We start from the raw sequence: 16,748 nt of genomic DNA, 5'->3' as shown, positions 1-16,748 counted from the left end.
ATGATTATATATATTTTTTTAGGCCTTTAGATGTGCTACATATATAAATATGAAGACATGTTGATCTGCTTATTTTTAATACTAAATTTTTAATAACAGGAGACCAGCAAGTTGGCATGACTTGCATAAAGTTCACACCATGAATTGGCAACAGCACTGCATAAAGATCCCTGATCTATGCTTTTCTAAGTCCCTTTCTCCAGCCTTTAATTTGCACTGTTTTAAATAGGCATGGAGATCAGTCAATCACTAAGATTTCAGCTAAAACAGGGCACTCTCTTATATTTTCTTCTAATGGAAGGTCCTTACTGTGTTTGCATTTTCACATTTTTCATACTGCAGATTATCTCCACTCAATTAAATTTCTTTAAATTTGCACCCTTCTGAAAAAGAACAAACAGAAAACAAAAAACCTTTCTATAAAAATTATCTATCTTCTCAGGATTGTTAGGCTACAACACAGGACCTCTTCAGGGTAACATACCTCCTCCTCAGGGTAAAATATAATTAAAATAAATTACATCTACATTAATTTCTCATTCCCACATTAATACATCAATGTTTTCGCTACAGACGGAAAGTGAAATGAACATACATCCACCACTATGCAAATCATAGAGTAAAAAACTCACCAGTGTTTCTTGGAAATCCGATTTGTCATTGATGTCATCAACTTTGTAGGAGCCAGAGAGACTCAGATAGTAATAGTAGTCCATACTGGTAATGCCAAGACTGCTTTTTTGTTCTGAGGAGGCCCCTTCAATTAGCTGCGGAATAAAAATCCAGAAATTAGGTATCTTGCAGTGATCTTCAGGAGACACAAAGCAGCTCATCAACCGGTGACTGAGCCTGAAATTACTGGGAGAGATATGGCTAGTGCTGTGCCAAGTATGTATCCCTTCCTACGTTTTGTTAATTGTTTAACCCAAAAGACCAGATTCCCATTCCCATGAATGGTTTAGTTCTAACTTCCACATATAATAAAAAGCAAAAACTGTGACTGACTTGAATGCCTTCCATTATCTTTACCTCAAAATGGTAAGGCAAAGCGCATTTTCTAATCTGCAATGTATTAACGAAATCCTCAGGATCAACACGTTTTCCATGCCTACTGAAAGGCAGGCAGAGTTGCAAAAACATACTAAGAAAGCATTATTTGTGACTCTAATTGTGAGGTCAGGTATCCTTTTATGCCCATTATGGCTTATGTTGAGCAAGTTTTGAACTGCTCCAATACGATGTTGATTTGAAGCATGGCTCAAGTCGCACCTCATTTAGGCCAATAGGGCCAAGAATAAATAGCAGAGTAGTTAAAAAAAAGGTCCCTGTACTCTCTGTGATGCCAGAGGAGAGGCTCCTCAGACCGATGTCAAGTCTAGGCAGTTGTGCACAGAAGAAGTTGCTGCAATAGAAGGACTGAACAAACTAACCTCAAAACCCCACAGTCTTAACTCCTGTGTCAAAAAGCCTCTCCAAGCCACAGAGGAAAATCAGTAGGACAGCGCAAATTGTTCATACACCTCAGAAAAGGAGAACGCACAGCTCCTGGTGCAATTTCAGCTCCAACTCAGCTTTCCATCCTGGCACTGGCACTTCCACTTTATGTGAAGCTGCACTTACAATGCACCGGCTTTAGTTTTGTGGAGCTTGATCAACAGCGCTTCAGCAGATAAGGAACCAACGAAGGCCAGAAAAGCCTTTTGAAACACAAAAGAAGTGGGGATGCTTGGAAGATTCACCAAACAGATATTATCCTAAACATCCTAGAAAACTTAACTGAGAATTAAATCTCTCTTTCACAGCTGTGCTATGGAATTCCAGAGCAGAAGGTATTAGGTATTAGGAATTATATAGGCCAGTTTAAAAAGAAATCAGTTGGAAAGTTCTAATTTTCTAATATATTCTACTGGAATTTTCCATATGGGAGTTCACAGTGAATTTCCAGGCAAGGCCTTTGAAATATTGAAGTACTTTTGTTCTGGAGCTGGCAGATAGGTAGGGCTATGTTAGATGGTGTCTTAACATGCTATCAAGCTTCCCAGTGATATCCAGATTACCTTCAACTTTTAAATCAAGAGAAAAACGGGTACTAGTTATTTTAAATAACTTGGAAAGGACCTAAACACTTCTGACCTGGTAAAAAATGTGAAAACTCCTCTCTCCAGGATTCCTCATTACCACTCGAGATTTTTCCAGTAGGAAGTTGGAGATTTTCCCTCCATCTGGTTCTCCACCTGGGCTAAACTGGATTTCAAAGTATTTCCCCTGCAATAAACAATTAAAGCTTTTGAATGATTAGTAAAGACAAACCTGAAATAATGCACTTGTACCGTATCTCAAGGAAGGTTACTAGGATATTTAATCTTTATGGATGCAGTGGCACGGCTGCCTCAAGGTGTAACTTAACTAAGCTTAAATTCTTGAACTATCACGTATCTTTCTTTCTGCATTTACACAGCACTAGACTCAGAATAATACATCATGTATTCATGCAAATGTAGACAGTGGCTTCTTTTCACTGCCAAGACTCTTGCTTAGTATAAAAGAAACCATAAAGCTCACCTGTATGGGAAGTAAACTAACAGATTTATGACCAATGGCAAACATAGCTCTCTGCTTGGAAGCAAGGTAAAGCAATTATATTTTTCTTTAAAGGAGACATTAATTGCATTTAACATTAAGGTTGGCTGAAGAACAAATTTGTAAAGCCTATGTGTAACTTTTAAAAACAGAACCTACAGCATGTTATCTAATGAACTGTCATTTCACAATATTATCTTGAGTATTTTTGAATGACAGACTGAAAATAATTCCTGCCTACTTTGTCTACCTATTAGTAAAGGCATTTCCCATCAAACAATTCTAAGGATGGTTTCATCTATTTTTCAAAAAGCTATCAATTTTTAATTTTTTTTAAACATATATTACTACATATATTTTACTGATCTGAAAAACTGGCCAGTTTGCTGCTGATAAGTCATTTGCTTGCAGACTGAACATGTTATAAATAGACTGTGACCAGCACATATTGTAAGAAAAACTAATGTGCAACCTATACAGAAAGAAACAGAAGCCTCTCAATATATACTTTATGTTTAAAAACACACTTTACATTTTATTTAGATTTAGCTCATTTGTTTTTAATTTATATTATACTCTCAAATACTGTCTCTGTAACAGCACAGAAGTTGGAAAAACAATGTAATCTCTAAGGTAGAAGGACTTACAAATCTGCTGGAGTTGTTGTTCCGTACAGTTTTTGCATTCCCAAAGGCCTCCAGTAAAGGGTTGGACTGTAGAATAATATCTTTAACATGCTAAAATTTTAGGAAACAAGAGAAAGAGATTCAGAAATAGACATTTCTAAAGTTCTACAGATTTTCTAGAAAGCCATGACATCTAAATTATATATTAAAAAAGCAAGAAAGCCTGCATCTCTTGGTCAGATATGGAATAGAATCTGTCCTTTTTTTTCAGAGTTTCTACTTCCTATTTTTTGAAGAAAATCCTACAAAATTGAAAAAAATGCCCGAGGCTAAAAACTGGTCCTTCTGTTCACTGTTCTGCCAAGCAACACAGCCAATAAATTGATCTCTTTTTTCCGTCATCTTGATTTTAAACAATTTCCTTTTTACACGTGAACATTTAAATCTTTTGGGGGTCTGGAACCACAACCAATGAAGTCAGAGCAGCATGACATTTAGGAATCTGCAAGTACTTCCGCAGTCTGTTTTGGGATTGATGCTGCTGCTATCAGCAGCGTGTTACTGTTGTCTTTTTGTCTGATCCTAGGAGTTGGAAGTGTGGACAAGATATTAGCTTTGGAACAAACCCAGCTTATGCTGGGTTGTGGAGAGAAGATTTTATTTCAAAAGAAATGCTCAAGGCAATTTACCAACTTCATCACCTGTTACTCTGTAATCACTAAGAATATTTTTTAATTTTGTAGAAAAAGCTGGAATTTTAAATAAAACAAAACACTTATAAAGTATGATTACATTTAATCCAAAAAATAACACAATGCATACTTTCTCTGAATCATTCTCTTGGTTACTGAATTATTCTCTGCAATGTTCTCAGTACCACTGTTGCGCAAAACTAAGCGGAAAGAACATACTCAACATCAGAGACTGCAATAAAGCAAAAAATACAAGTAAGCACTCAAAAAGAGTGGCCCAGTTAAAGCAGCTATTACCTACCTACCACTGCCTGTCAGCCAATGTATGACATTGTAATGTCATAAAGGGAATTTTTACAGTTAATTCACTCAATTAGCTTTAACAGGTTTCAATAGATACAGCAGATGTTGACAGTATAGTTATTAACAGAACTACTTTTTGTTTCAGTTAGTTTTCAGATACGCTAATTTTGACTAGATAACCTCATAAAACAAGATGACGTTCCTGTTGTTGGCTCTCTGATTTATGCATACAAATCAGAGATTTAACAGAAGTAATAAAAACCCGAAAAGCCAGTTCGGTTTTCAACAGAATGCCAACACAGGAGGAAAAAACCCACACATCTACTAAAAGGAGATTGGCTGCTGTTCTTAATCTGGTTAAGAACAATAATTAAAGTACCTTTTACCCATCAATGTAAAAAAAAATAAAATGCTTGTAGACATAATTCAGCATGAGAGCTACAAAACTTCTAGCAGAGATGATTCTGTGTCTGTGGATTTCCCATCACACAGGCAGCCCAGCAATCTGCAAAGCAGGCAGCTCACTCTCCACTCCAGTTGTCTGTCTGCTGTTGAGGGCTTGCGTGTATTTCTAGCCGCTCACCCACATGCCGCTTCGGGACAGTGCCTCTTGGCTGCCAGTGTCTGCCAAGACAGACCTCTGTCATTCTACCTCCAAAGTAAATCTTCAGACTATGCTTCTGCTTCAGTATTACTCACCTGTACTTTAGGGCCACCTCCTGAAATTTTGGAGATATAACTCATGATATATTTAGCAGCTACAGTCTTTCCAGCACCACTTTCCCCACTATGAAAAAAGGAACAGAAAAATGTACCTATTAGTTTTTAAATCACTCTAGAACAAAGTAATTTGAGGTGTATCTTGTTCAATCAAGATTAGGTACCTTAACAATGAATAGTAATAAGTACATACCGTATTTACATTTGTTAAGATGGAAAAGTATTGTAGCACAGTACTTGTATACATTTGTGAATAAAAAATTTTGAATACATCATCTTGCATGGACACCAGAAATTCTATGGGACTTCGAAGTCAGAAAAGTACGTAAATTGAGAAATAAATATACTTAAACCAAGATGTTCAAAAGAAAACAAGTGTGTTAAGAAGTCAATTCCCATCTCAGTTTAGTGGGATTTCAGATCTTAACACAAAAACTCATTCAAAAATCCGAGCTTTCAATGCCTTGGCAGACACCTACTTCAGATCAGGAGTCTTTTGTTTTAGGTGTTCCTGAATAAAATAATGAGACATTATTAATCACATCCTGAATGACGGAAGAACTACCTTCCTGTTCCTATGCCTCTTGACAGAGGGTACAAGAAGTCTTAATATTCCTTACTAGCTTTCACAATTCCTTCCTTCCATTATAATGTTTCACTTCAACGGTGAATAATGTTTACAACATCATTAGATTTGCCATCTCACAATTAGTAAGCTTCTCAAGAGAGAGAGAGAAAATTGGCATGCCAGACAATCCAACCTCATGCTTTATTTCATACCTTAAAGCTAACTTCATTTCTGGAGAATTCCTCCAGCCTTACCTACATCCTGGTGAAGTCAGCTTTGACCTTAATGAATTTACCCTGACCTGGACAACTATCCTAATACAAAAAACAACACACAGAGGTTGGTTCAGTATCAGAAAGATATCTGAAGTATTTTTTTTTTCTTGTGTGAAAATCTGTGCTATCTTAAAACTCCTGAATAATTTCACTGAATGTTGTTGAGACTTCCATCCTGCGCCTACTTGTTCCTGGATACAGATCAAATGCACATCTTTTCCTGCACAAATCTTAGCTACGTTTGCCAGAAAAACATCAGCATGTCCTGCACGGGAAAAGGACTTGCTGAGAATGTCAACTCACAGCTCCTTATCAGCATGAGTAATGGAGACATTTCCAAAGGTTTAATTCTGAAAAAGCTCCTCAAACTGCCAAGCTGCAAATACCATTTTGCAACTTTAAAGCTTCCAAACAGTTCAGAAATACTGAGCGGCTTCCCCCACCCTGAAATGTTTTCATGCTTTTCTCTTCTCCTGACTGCAGTTTTACAGATCAAACAGGAAACTTGAAAAGGTGAAAAAAATAATTCTTGATCATCTCATCTCTGAAATGGGGACCATGATTTTTGTTATTCTGAGTCATCTTTTCCCAAGCACCAAGAAGAAAGCATGTATTATTGGTATCTAATACATTCATTTGCTGAATGGCAAACTGTATTTAGGAGCTCAAATCAGCAATAGTTCAATAATTAAAATAACACTTCAAAATTTGCTCACAGTAAATTTGCTCATCCTGTTGTGAAACAAGACAGAAAAACCAATCTAAACTGAATCATACTTTTGAGTTTATATATGCACTTTTCAACTGAATTACAGAAGAGGATCCGGGGCCAAACACTGAATTAATTTGATCAGGTATTATTTATCATGCAGTAAAAATGTAACGCATTTCTGTAAAATTTTCTTTGATGCATAAATTATCCTTCTTCTCCTTGCTCAAATTAAGCGTGGTTTGTATTTCTCGTTCCACAGTGTCTGCCCATGGAAACTGACCTGGAGAAATATAGTTCCGTTTTATTCTTAGTCTCTGTTTCGAGATAAGTGGTCCTTTATATTAAATTAATTTGGCTCAAAGATTGCCTTTCAGAGTTTGCCTTAGATTTATGCATGCATACACTTTTTTTCAGTTTTATGCTTTTATTGATCAGAGACCGGTAAATTGCTCCAATTAAACTAGAATTAAACAAGATGATGCATTATTTATGAACTGAAGTAAGTTTAGCTGATGGGATGGTATCTCACCCCCAGTAAAGCTCAGGTAGTCAACTATAACAGGGAAATTGTGGCATTCCTGCCACATGATTCTCATACAGAAACTTTTTCACATATATCTTACTGTTCTGCTGCTATGTTAAAAAGATGTAAGAATCATTTTCTAGCTTGGTAGTTTTAAATATGTTGGAAGTACAGAGATTTTTAAAGGTTGGAAAAATGCTTATAGTGGCTTAAAGTATGTGGATTGCAGTACTGACAATTTTCTTGGACATTTTTCTTACTACAAATAAAAACATTACATAGTCTCAATCACTAGCAAAAGAGATAATGCTTTGAAAAACATATTGTTTCTTCAAGCACTATTTATGACTTCAGAAAAGTGACATTTTGTTCAGCAAAGCCAATTAACATTTAGCTGAAATCAGAATAAGACTAAAAATGCAGGGGGGAAATTTTCTGCTCCATCCTCCCTTCCCAGAGGAAATATAATCAGCGATTAGAGAAGCAAGATCCAACACAGAGCCTCACCCTTCTCTCTCAAATTAATTTTCTAAGTGACATTTAATATAATACCCCTGGCTGTAGAACAATACAAGCAATATTTATCTACATTGCCAGGACAATGTAGAAATTTTAATAACAAATATTTATAAACATCTCTTGGATCGGCCAGTAAAGAACACTGAATATGTAAAATACTCTGATGTGCCTGCATAAGCTTTTCAGTTTGTTTACATAGAAAATTTACTTTCTCTAATTACGTTCAGAGAAACCTCAGTAGCATAATTTCAGTGAAGTATTTTTCCCTTCTGAATCAGAGCCTTCACCTAACTTTTCTTACTGTGTTAGACTTAAGTTTCTACCACTTCCTCATTAAAATTCAACCATATTTCCAGTTAAGATCCTGTACAGACTTTTTAGAACAATCAGTCATTTGAGATTTCTGGGAAGCTGAGATACAGAAGCCGACTAGAAATCTCATATTAAATTTTGAACTTAAAAGACTTAAGATAGACATGAGCTGTTCACTAAAAACAGTCAGGGTGGTAAATGATCTTCCCATTAACATGTATTTCTGGTATTTAAGATCTATTGTCTTTTTAGGTATGCGGACATTATACACAGCTTTACTGTACTCAAACATTGCCACGTGGATGTAAAATGTAAACTAAAATTACAAACAAGGACTGAAAAACTGCTTTAAAGCAACTGCAGCATCTCCTGGTAGAGATCACAGAAAGGGAAAATAAAGTCCTCAACTTTACAGAAAGGCAAAATCTTAAGAACACTCTGAAGAAACACATTTATTGCTACATAATAGAAAAATACTAATCATAACCTCCACTCTCTTAATTAAAGGACGATGATAGTCCAGAAGGAATTAAAAGCCACAACAGACAATCCTTCATAATTAAAAACTTGATTGGACAACTCCTTGTTGACAGTTTGGAAGGGCCACCATTTCTAGTCTGCTGTAGTAGACATTTATGAGCTTGGTTCAAGAGGCTTAAATTAAGTATCACGCCTCAGTAAAACATGAACTTAATGAAAAACCAAACTCCAGTGTAACTGCATTACTCGTATGAGTAAACTTCCTTTGTAGTTCCACCCAGTAGATTCAAAACGAGGGAGGACTGTGGGTACTGCTCCCTGCTCCCACCCGAGCACACACTCTGCCCCCACGCTCAGCCCACCCAGGATCCAGCCCATCAACCACCTCATTGTTTGCGCTGCTAACAGCCATCCAAAACAGCTTGCCGCTCCCCAGCTATCATTACACATGCATACATGTCATTTTCTTAACGCATATATGCTGCAACTACTCCACTAATGAAACAGGTTGCCCTGTTTCTCTTTTTAAATTAGTATTAACACATAAAAAGATTATTTTTGGTTGCTATTTATCCAGCCTTTCAGAGAACTGTATTTTCTTTCAGATCTGCCTTCCTAGTTCATTCACTGACTTTTTGAAGAGGATGAGCTTTTTCTATCAGTGTCTAAATGCATTATTTGGAATTCTGGAATTAAATGTCCTGGCAAAAGGGGGTGTGATCCTCACACACATACACACAGGGTCCTGACTACAGCAGGACACTGCAGGGACCTTCCTTCACCTGCCTGAAAATCTCTGTCTAGTCGCTGGGAATGCGCATCCTCTCCCAGGTCTGGAGGCAGATGCCCCAGGTGCCCAGACCACATGCTGTAGGAAGACACCGGTGTGCACCAACCCCTTCCCCATCATCCTGTGTCTCCACTCCTGGGACTCCATCTGCACCATAAGCCAGACGTAGCCTTTTTGATCTGTGAATCACTCCAGTCTATACCTTATTTCTTGCCTTCTCTCTTTGCAAACCTTTCCCCCTTTAGGGGGAAAATCTGACGTCTTGAGGGGGGGGAAAGAAGGAAGAATCTGGGTTCGTTTCTGTACTAGCTTGCTCTGTTCCACCACAGATTTTCAGTGAAGTCCCTCCAAATTCAGACTAGTTGTGGAGTAGAGAAGCAAATAGGTACCTCATCATAACCATATTGTTATCATCACTCATTTTCCACAGGGCAGAATTTTATGGCAAAAACTATGGTTCACTGAAACGCAAAGGTTCATTTGAAACTGCTGTGGTTCAGCAAACTTCTGTGGAACTGAAGACAGACAGACAGAACTATTACCTCATTTTTTTGAGAATCAGCAGTTTAGGGGCAGAAATGGTAAAGCTCTTGGCAGCTATTAAATGAAACTGATGGTATGGTAGTAGACGTGAAGCTAGCTAGAACACTCATTTCTCTCAAGAGCTGCGGCATCTTGGGAGCTTCTAGTCTGCCTTTTGGTCTATAAAATAGAATGTAAGCAAACAAAATCCAAACTTCAAGAAACTTCATTCTTAAACCAACTCTAGTTGTTAGAAATAGCGATGACATTAAAATCAGAAAATACGGGATGCATCTAAACAGTCTAAACAGAATGTAGTCGAAAGGATTAAAACATCAACCAAACAAAATCAATTTTGTGAATGGCTGAGTTACTCAATTTCATAAAAATAATTTCTCAATGTCCTAAAAAAATCAAATCACAAAAACTACCTATAAGTCTAGTCTGCAGTTTTTACAGTGTTTGTAATAAGAATAATCATAGGAAAAACAAACGTGCAGAAAGGAAGATAAATTCTCCGAAATGTCCCTGGCAAACATGATTTTTCTTGTTTCAGTTTTGCGTAGATCTCAATTAACTCCAGCAGATTTTGAACAGGCTGTGCACACACTGAGAGAAAATTCACTTTGCACATACGAAATGCAGACACTCCAAAGAGCATGTCATCCATCATTCAAGCACAAGAATTCTCATGTGAATTTAAACCCGTAAGTCTGCATCTCTCTGCATTTATTGCACTTTGGGACACTAGCAATGGATCAAAAAATACATTTTTTAATCACCATTCACCACACTAAAGATTTTCACTATACATTTAGCTTCATGTGAAACATCCCAGGCTCTGGGATGTTACTTTGTTCAAAAAGCAAATCAAATCCCATTTTTACCCATTCCTAACAGGTCTGAATTTGACTAAATGGGACTAGTAACTTCAGCATGGTAACAGGCATCAGTTTTGCAAAAAGGAAGACTGAGCGCAGGGAACAATCCAGATATATGAGACAGGAATATGAGCTCTGGGCATTTTGTTTCATATGGCACCCTGCTGTAGCCAGGGGTGTGGAATAGGGAGGCCCTTATAGGAGTACAGCTCAGCGTAGCAAACTGAATGCCCGGTTGACCTTCCTACATGTAAAATCAACGTTTTCCCTGTACCTACATGTACTTTGCTGATACTAAGAGGGACACACATGTGCACTGTAATACATCACTCAGGAAAGCTCTGCCTGGATGACCCCCAGGCATAGATTCAAAGAAATAAAACAGTGACCATAACTTTCAAACAATTATTCCTTGCAATCTTTCATGGCATCTTAGTGAGATATATTAATATGAAATGTATTTTTGCACTGGATCATTCAGGAATGCTTGCACATGGAGCAGCTCCACATGTAAGACCCACATATTAAGCTTAGTTCTTCATAATACTCCCGCAACAACATTAAATTAATAAGTGGCTGGTGCAAGGGCATTTAAGCTTAAACATCAGTGACCATCCACCATTTCCTGGCAGGTTCCAGCCTAAGGGATCACGCACACTAAGTTACACGGCATCTGATCTAATCACCACTGATGTCCTGTCCCCTCGGGGCTGTGACATTGCAAGGCACACAGCCATCCCAGGGAGAAGACCAGAGAGGGCCCCCCTGGACAAAGAAAACATGCAGTCTTGAAATCTCGTTTGTTACATTCAACAGCAGTTAAATTCATAGCGCTGCCTCTCAGCATGTTCCACACAGAAATGATAGAAAGCTTAAGAAAAGCTGTTATTAATAAAATGTTGACAGTTTCCCTTCAAATTATTTTTCCTTTCTCTCCTTTCCCTGGTTCTTGGGAAAGTCTCACAGGCCAGTGGTCTCCAAACACTTTTGATCACACACACCATAATTAAAAAAAGTTTGAGCACACGCTCCCAATGTATGTATATACTTTATCTGTTTATAAATCTCATACATCTGCTACTGAAGTTCTAATATTTTCTTCCCGCATCCCAATGAATTTCATTGGACAGCCCCTGTGATGCATGCACCCACTTTGGAGACCACTGCAACAGGTATAGTTCAGTTCCAGGTGCACTACAGTGAACCTCTGAAGTTTTCTATGCAAGAAGGACAGTCAGAAGAGGTATAGTGAACCAGCTCAAATATCTTGCAGTTCCTGCTCTCTGCACAATTTCTTTTATCATCTATAAACCATCTATAAACCCACAGATGAGAACAAAACATACCTCTGGACCCAAAACTTACTTTAATTGTAATGCCTGTCATTAAAAAAGTTCAGTAATAATTCTACAGTGAATTGCCTCAGCCTAATAATTAAAATAGAGTAATAGCAAAGACAAAATTAATTTTCCAGTATCTCTCTCTTCCTTTTGTCTCTGACTGAATGCAAGCAAAATTCCAAAAGGAACAAAAGTACATTTATTTTTAACAGGGGGAGGGGAAGAAAAAAAAAGAACCAGTACTAAAACCAGAGCATGGTAAATGCAGTCTGTGGTATATCTGTGGCTGCTACAGTTGTTAATCCATCTCCCTCATGTAGTCATCCAAGCTACTGCAGTTTTGGTATTGGACATGAAGCTGGCTATGTGGAAAAGAGATTTCTTGTGGTTAAGCTGTCATCAAGATTTCACTGGAAAACCAAATGGACGGTCAGAAAGTAGTTAGCTATTCTAGAAAACCCCAAAATGTTTAGTGGTCATGGACACAGAAGATTTTTATTGATACAATAAAAAATAAGCTTTTCTGCTTCTTGAAGTTGAAACATCAGAAGAAGATGACAAAATATTTTTCTTACCTAATAATGACACACTGATTTTCTCTGTCAATAATCATGTTTCTGTACATGCTGTCTGCAAGAGCATAAATATGTGGTGGGTTTTCATACTGTGCCTAGGAGGCGAAATAGAGAATAATTTTTCAACACAGCATTCAACAATGCAGGAAGAACAATAAAACTTTTTATTTAAATTGGAAGAATTACTTTCCTGGAAAAACAATTCTGAATCCCACTTTCTACTGAATTTTCCCCAGGAATTTTTTTGTTCATTTAATAAAAACAAACCAAAGTCTCTGGGTTTTGATACTGATCTTTCTCTCATCCATAGTTTTCTCCCAAACTATCGTAAACACCCTCTTCTAAAAGTGGTCTGTGCTTGAAATACATTACTTGTCCAAGAGAAACTCATATACTTTAAGCCCATTCCACCAGTGGTCATATGCTAACAATCAATGAACTAAACTTCTACACAGAGCCTGGTGCTGTATGTCACATTTTCATCCACTCAGTCCATGCAAACCGAACGGTTTCCCAAATTAATGGACATGCCCAACTCAAGCAGAGCAGGAAACTGAATTTTAAGTCCCTAATGTCCTTTTGTTGACTCACTCTTCAAGCTGTATTTTCAAAAATGGGATCTAATTTTAGCATCTCAATTTTTTTATTGTTCTCATCCAGTTTGAGAGTTCTCAAGTCACAGTCTCCAAATCCGCTAATGGCCATTTTGTATTGCACACCACACTTTAAGCATACAACATCTTAAAAACTGCCTTTGCAGGAGGAGGGACATGTGAAGGAGAGAAACTTGATATGGATTAGAGTTAATCAATACAAGTATTTTCTTGAAATACTAATCCTGTGTTCCAGGGAATTCAATTTGAAGCCTCAATATATGGTAATGGATATCAGCCAAGTTCTCCCAGGCTAGTACAATGCTACCAAACCCCAGAAACAAAATGCTTCCAAGCGTTTTAACTGTGCAGAATAATATTTACATGCCCCTGAATACTGCAGTACATTGTAGACTGCTTTACTTACTGCTCCTTGGTACATTTCAATTTCCTTTTCCCCAAAATATGGCATTTGCTTGAAAGGATTCACAGAGATTAATACAGAGCCAATATATGTCTGTATTCAAAAGGAGTTAAGGTAACTACAATTTCATAAAGTATTACCTTACCACTAGTGACTGCCAAGTAACTTTTCCATCTATTACATAATACAGCACAGCTTCAAATAATAGTAAAAACCCCACAAGCTTATAACAATTGTTAATAAAAATGAAATTAGCAGGCTTACAGACTATAAACATATTATTCAATGGTATACTTTCATATTATCAACATATTTATTTTAGGACAAACTAAGTACAGAAACATGTATTAGAGGCCCAAACACGACACACCTTGAATAAAAATACAGAAAGGAAATGAGATACTTAAACTGGTTTACTCCTTTGTAACTGAGGAGGTCATATTGTCAGTACTAGAAATGATTGTTTTGACTTTTGCAGAACAAGCTGTAGTGACACATTCTGATCTCACAGAGATAGTGCTGAGCTTGCACAGTCAGATGGAAACAGCCACTACTGAGCTAAACTGGACAATTACTCAGCTGCGTGTACTAGCTGGGGAGCTAAGGGAATTAGGTAATGCAGTATGTGGTGTTATTTTATGAGTGTAACTATTAACAGTCTCTAGGAGTCGCATCCTGCAGGCTGCCCCATAATAAGACACTCAGTTTCAAGCTACTGTTAGTCCCAGAAAGCTTTTTTGCAATATTTTGAATGTACTGCACATGTACCTACATTTACAAAATACTTCAGAAATCTTTGGAATTCGAATTGCAGTATACGCTTACAAAGCGACTGATGCTACTTTACAGGCAGGACTGGTTCATTGAGCTGGGAGTTGGCAGCATACCCATGTCAATGAGTCCAAAATGTTGTATGGCAGATTTCATTTAACAATCTGGAATTGTTCATAGGCAAACTTACTACGTAAGCTTTCCATACAAAAGTAGCAAAATTAACAAATTTATCCTGATGGATTATCCTATCTAAGAATCTATTATTATAGTACCACAGCACAAAATGGTAACACATTAGAGAAGAAGTATAACTCGATGAACATAATTTCTGTACTGTTAATTTGCAATGCTTTCTTCATAAATTTTTTAATTTAATTCAAAGAAAAGTGATAACATCTGGGTCTCAAATATAATAAATCAAGCATTCATTGTGTCAGTACAAACATCCAAAGTGACAGTTTTCTGTTGGTAAACAATACCAGCATTTTCTGGTAATCTCTATGCAACATAGCAGAGAGAAATGTTCATTCATGGGTGGACATACAAACAATTTAAAGATTCAAGAGATGATCTCCATTTTAGAATGAAAAGCCTTCTCAGAACTGCAAAAGGGGTCTTTTCTCCCTACACAAAGGAATTAAAATGCTTTAAATGACGACTCTAATCGCCCACGTGACCAAAAGTACCCTTGGAAAATTTATTCATTCCTGCTTCAGTAGAAAGACCTTCTCCATATTAATCTCAGTTATTTTTATAAGAAAAAAAAAGTGTAAAACCATTTATTCAGCACAGAGCACTGAAGACTTTGTGAATGTACCGCATGGAAGATGCAGCGTTCCACAGGGACAAAATCACTCATGTTATTAAGAGGAAGAGGGCTATAGTTTGAGAAATATTGTGCAACTTTATCACGTTTCTATAAGGCAAATTTAATAACAGTGTGGTACTTTATTGAACAGAGGATCCAAACCCATGCACACACACATATTATAAACCCCTGCAGTTTGGGATGGAAACGTTAGCACAACTGCAACATTAATATTCCTCTATTGGTCCTCGCTAAATTGAGCTGCTGCGTAGCTCTTAACCGTCTGAATATATAAGCAAATAGCCAGGAGATGTTATATTTCCTTCCCTTTCTGCTAAAAAAAGTTAAACTCTTCAAGAAAGCTATTCTCCAGATACAACTAGGAAGTATGAAAACCTGGCTACAGCAGCATAAGAAACAGTGTCACTTGCTAGTACAAATCACATTGAGTAGTGTTTACCAAATTTGTTACTGCAGCTCATGTTATATTGTGAAAGCTAAAAATGAAATAGTGACTATTCCTATCTCAAGGAATTCCTTTCATATGAAATTTTTAAAAAAAGCAAACCTTTGGTGCTGAAATCCGTTTTTCTTGTTAGGTTAAATGTTCAGGTATTTAAATCTTTCATGTTTTCATTAATCATAGAAAAAAAAAAAATAAAGTGTGAATACTGTAGATTTACAGATGTTCACATGTTAACCTGTTTCCATCAGCTCATGGTTCACAGTATTAACAATTCCAGAATAAGTTGTAAATGGGGTTATGTCACAGAAGAAATGCTACTTTGAAAGCATTAGAATCTGGGAGGTATAGAAAACAACATGGTATCAAGACACATATACACGCCTTAAACCCATTAATTCTTGTTGTTAGAAGCAGCCTTATTGCAGTAGCTTCAGGGGTCACGTGGATATATAAATATATGGAGCTACAGGCCTATCTTCAACAATGGCAAGAACAGTTACAAATATCAGAAAGAATACCTTTAAATAATTTTTCAGATCTTAATTTCAACCCTCATAATGACCTCAGTTTACAAAGCAGGTGAACTGTCACATAAAATGCTCACCATCTTTGAGTAACCTGCTTAAATAGAATACATACATACAATTAGTTTCACATTGGCTCAGCAAGTCCACAGGACCCCATTAAAAACAACACTATAAAAGGATACAAAAATGTAATCATCCATGTATCGTTTCTTTAGGTTCTCCACTATGGAATCCTCTGTGATTTTAGAAAGAAGGACCATGTCATCCACTCCACTGTGCTTGACATTGTGGCTCTGCCAGTGGTATCTGTAGTGTCCTTTGCTGCCCTGCAGAAAAGCACAAGAAGCATCAAAAAGGTTACTATGTTTCTCATTGGCATCAAAGAACTGAAGACAATCTATTCAAGTTCCAACTTCCAAAATATTTTTCTTCCATTGAGCTCTATTCCTTGATCCAGGCATTACATAAAAGCATACATAAATGATGTCAACTGACTTGCCTCTGAGCTAATAAAGAATTGCACTGCCCTCAAAAATTATAGGGTAATTCCATGGGGCTTTGTGAATGTCTACATGCAGAAGGGATTTCAGATGGCAGACATTTCTAAATCTAGCCAAAAAAACCCCAGTTATTTCAACTGAGATGCAGTTATTGGAAGCTAAGGATGCAAAAATCACACTCCTACACTGCAACTATTAGTAGTAAGGATAATTGCCACCTGAGCTATTAAACTGGGTA

General features: G+C 37.1%; 1 protein-coding gene across 1 annotated transcript in view; it reads right to left on the bottom strand.

The window, feature by feature from the left end:
• Positions 1–16,748, bottom strand: part of MYO1E (myosin IE) — a gene marked incomplete at its 5' end in the record, with an annotated part of 100,498 nt that overhangs the window by 42,313 nt on the left and 41,437 nt on the right. Inside the window, 7 exon segments of the mRNA XM_082488950.1 lie at positions 633–767; positions 2,134–2,265; positions 3,228–3,317; positions 4,901–4,988; positions 12,419–12,513; positions 13,439–13,528; positions 16,193–16,336. Of these exon segments, the coding sequence (XP_082345076.1) occupies positions 633–767; positions 2,134–2,265; positions 3,228–3,317; positions 4,901–4,988; positions 12,419–12,513; positions 13,439–13,528; positions 16,193–16,336 (774 nt within the window).

The sequence above is a fragment of the Vanellus vanellus genome (assembly GCF_965231255.1).
Source record: "Vanellus vanellus genome assembly, chromosome: 11".
NCBI classification, from domain to species: domain Eukaryota; kingdom Metazoa; phylum Chordata; class Aves; order Charadriiformes; family Charadriidae; genus Vanellus; species Vanellus vanellus.
This window is presented reverse-complemented; position numbering and strand designations above follow the sequence as displayed.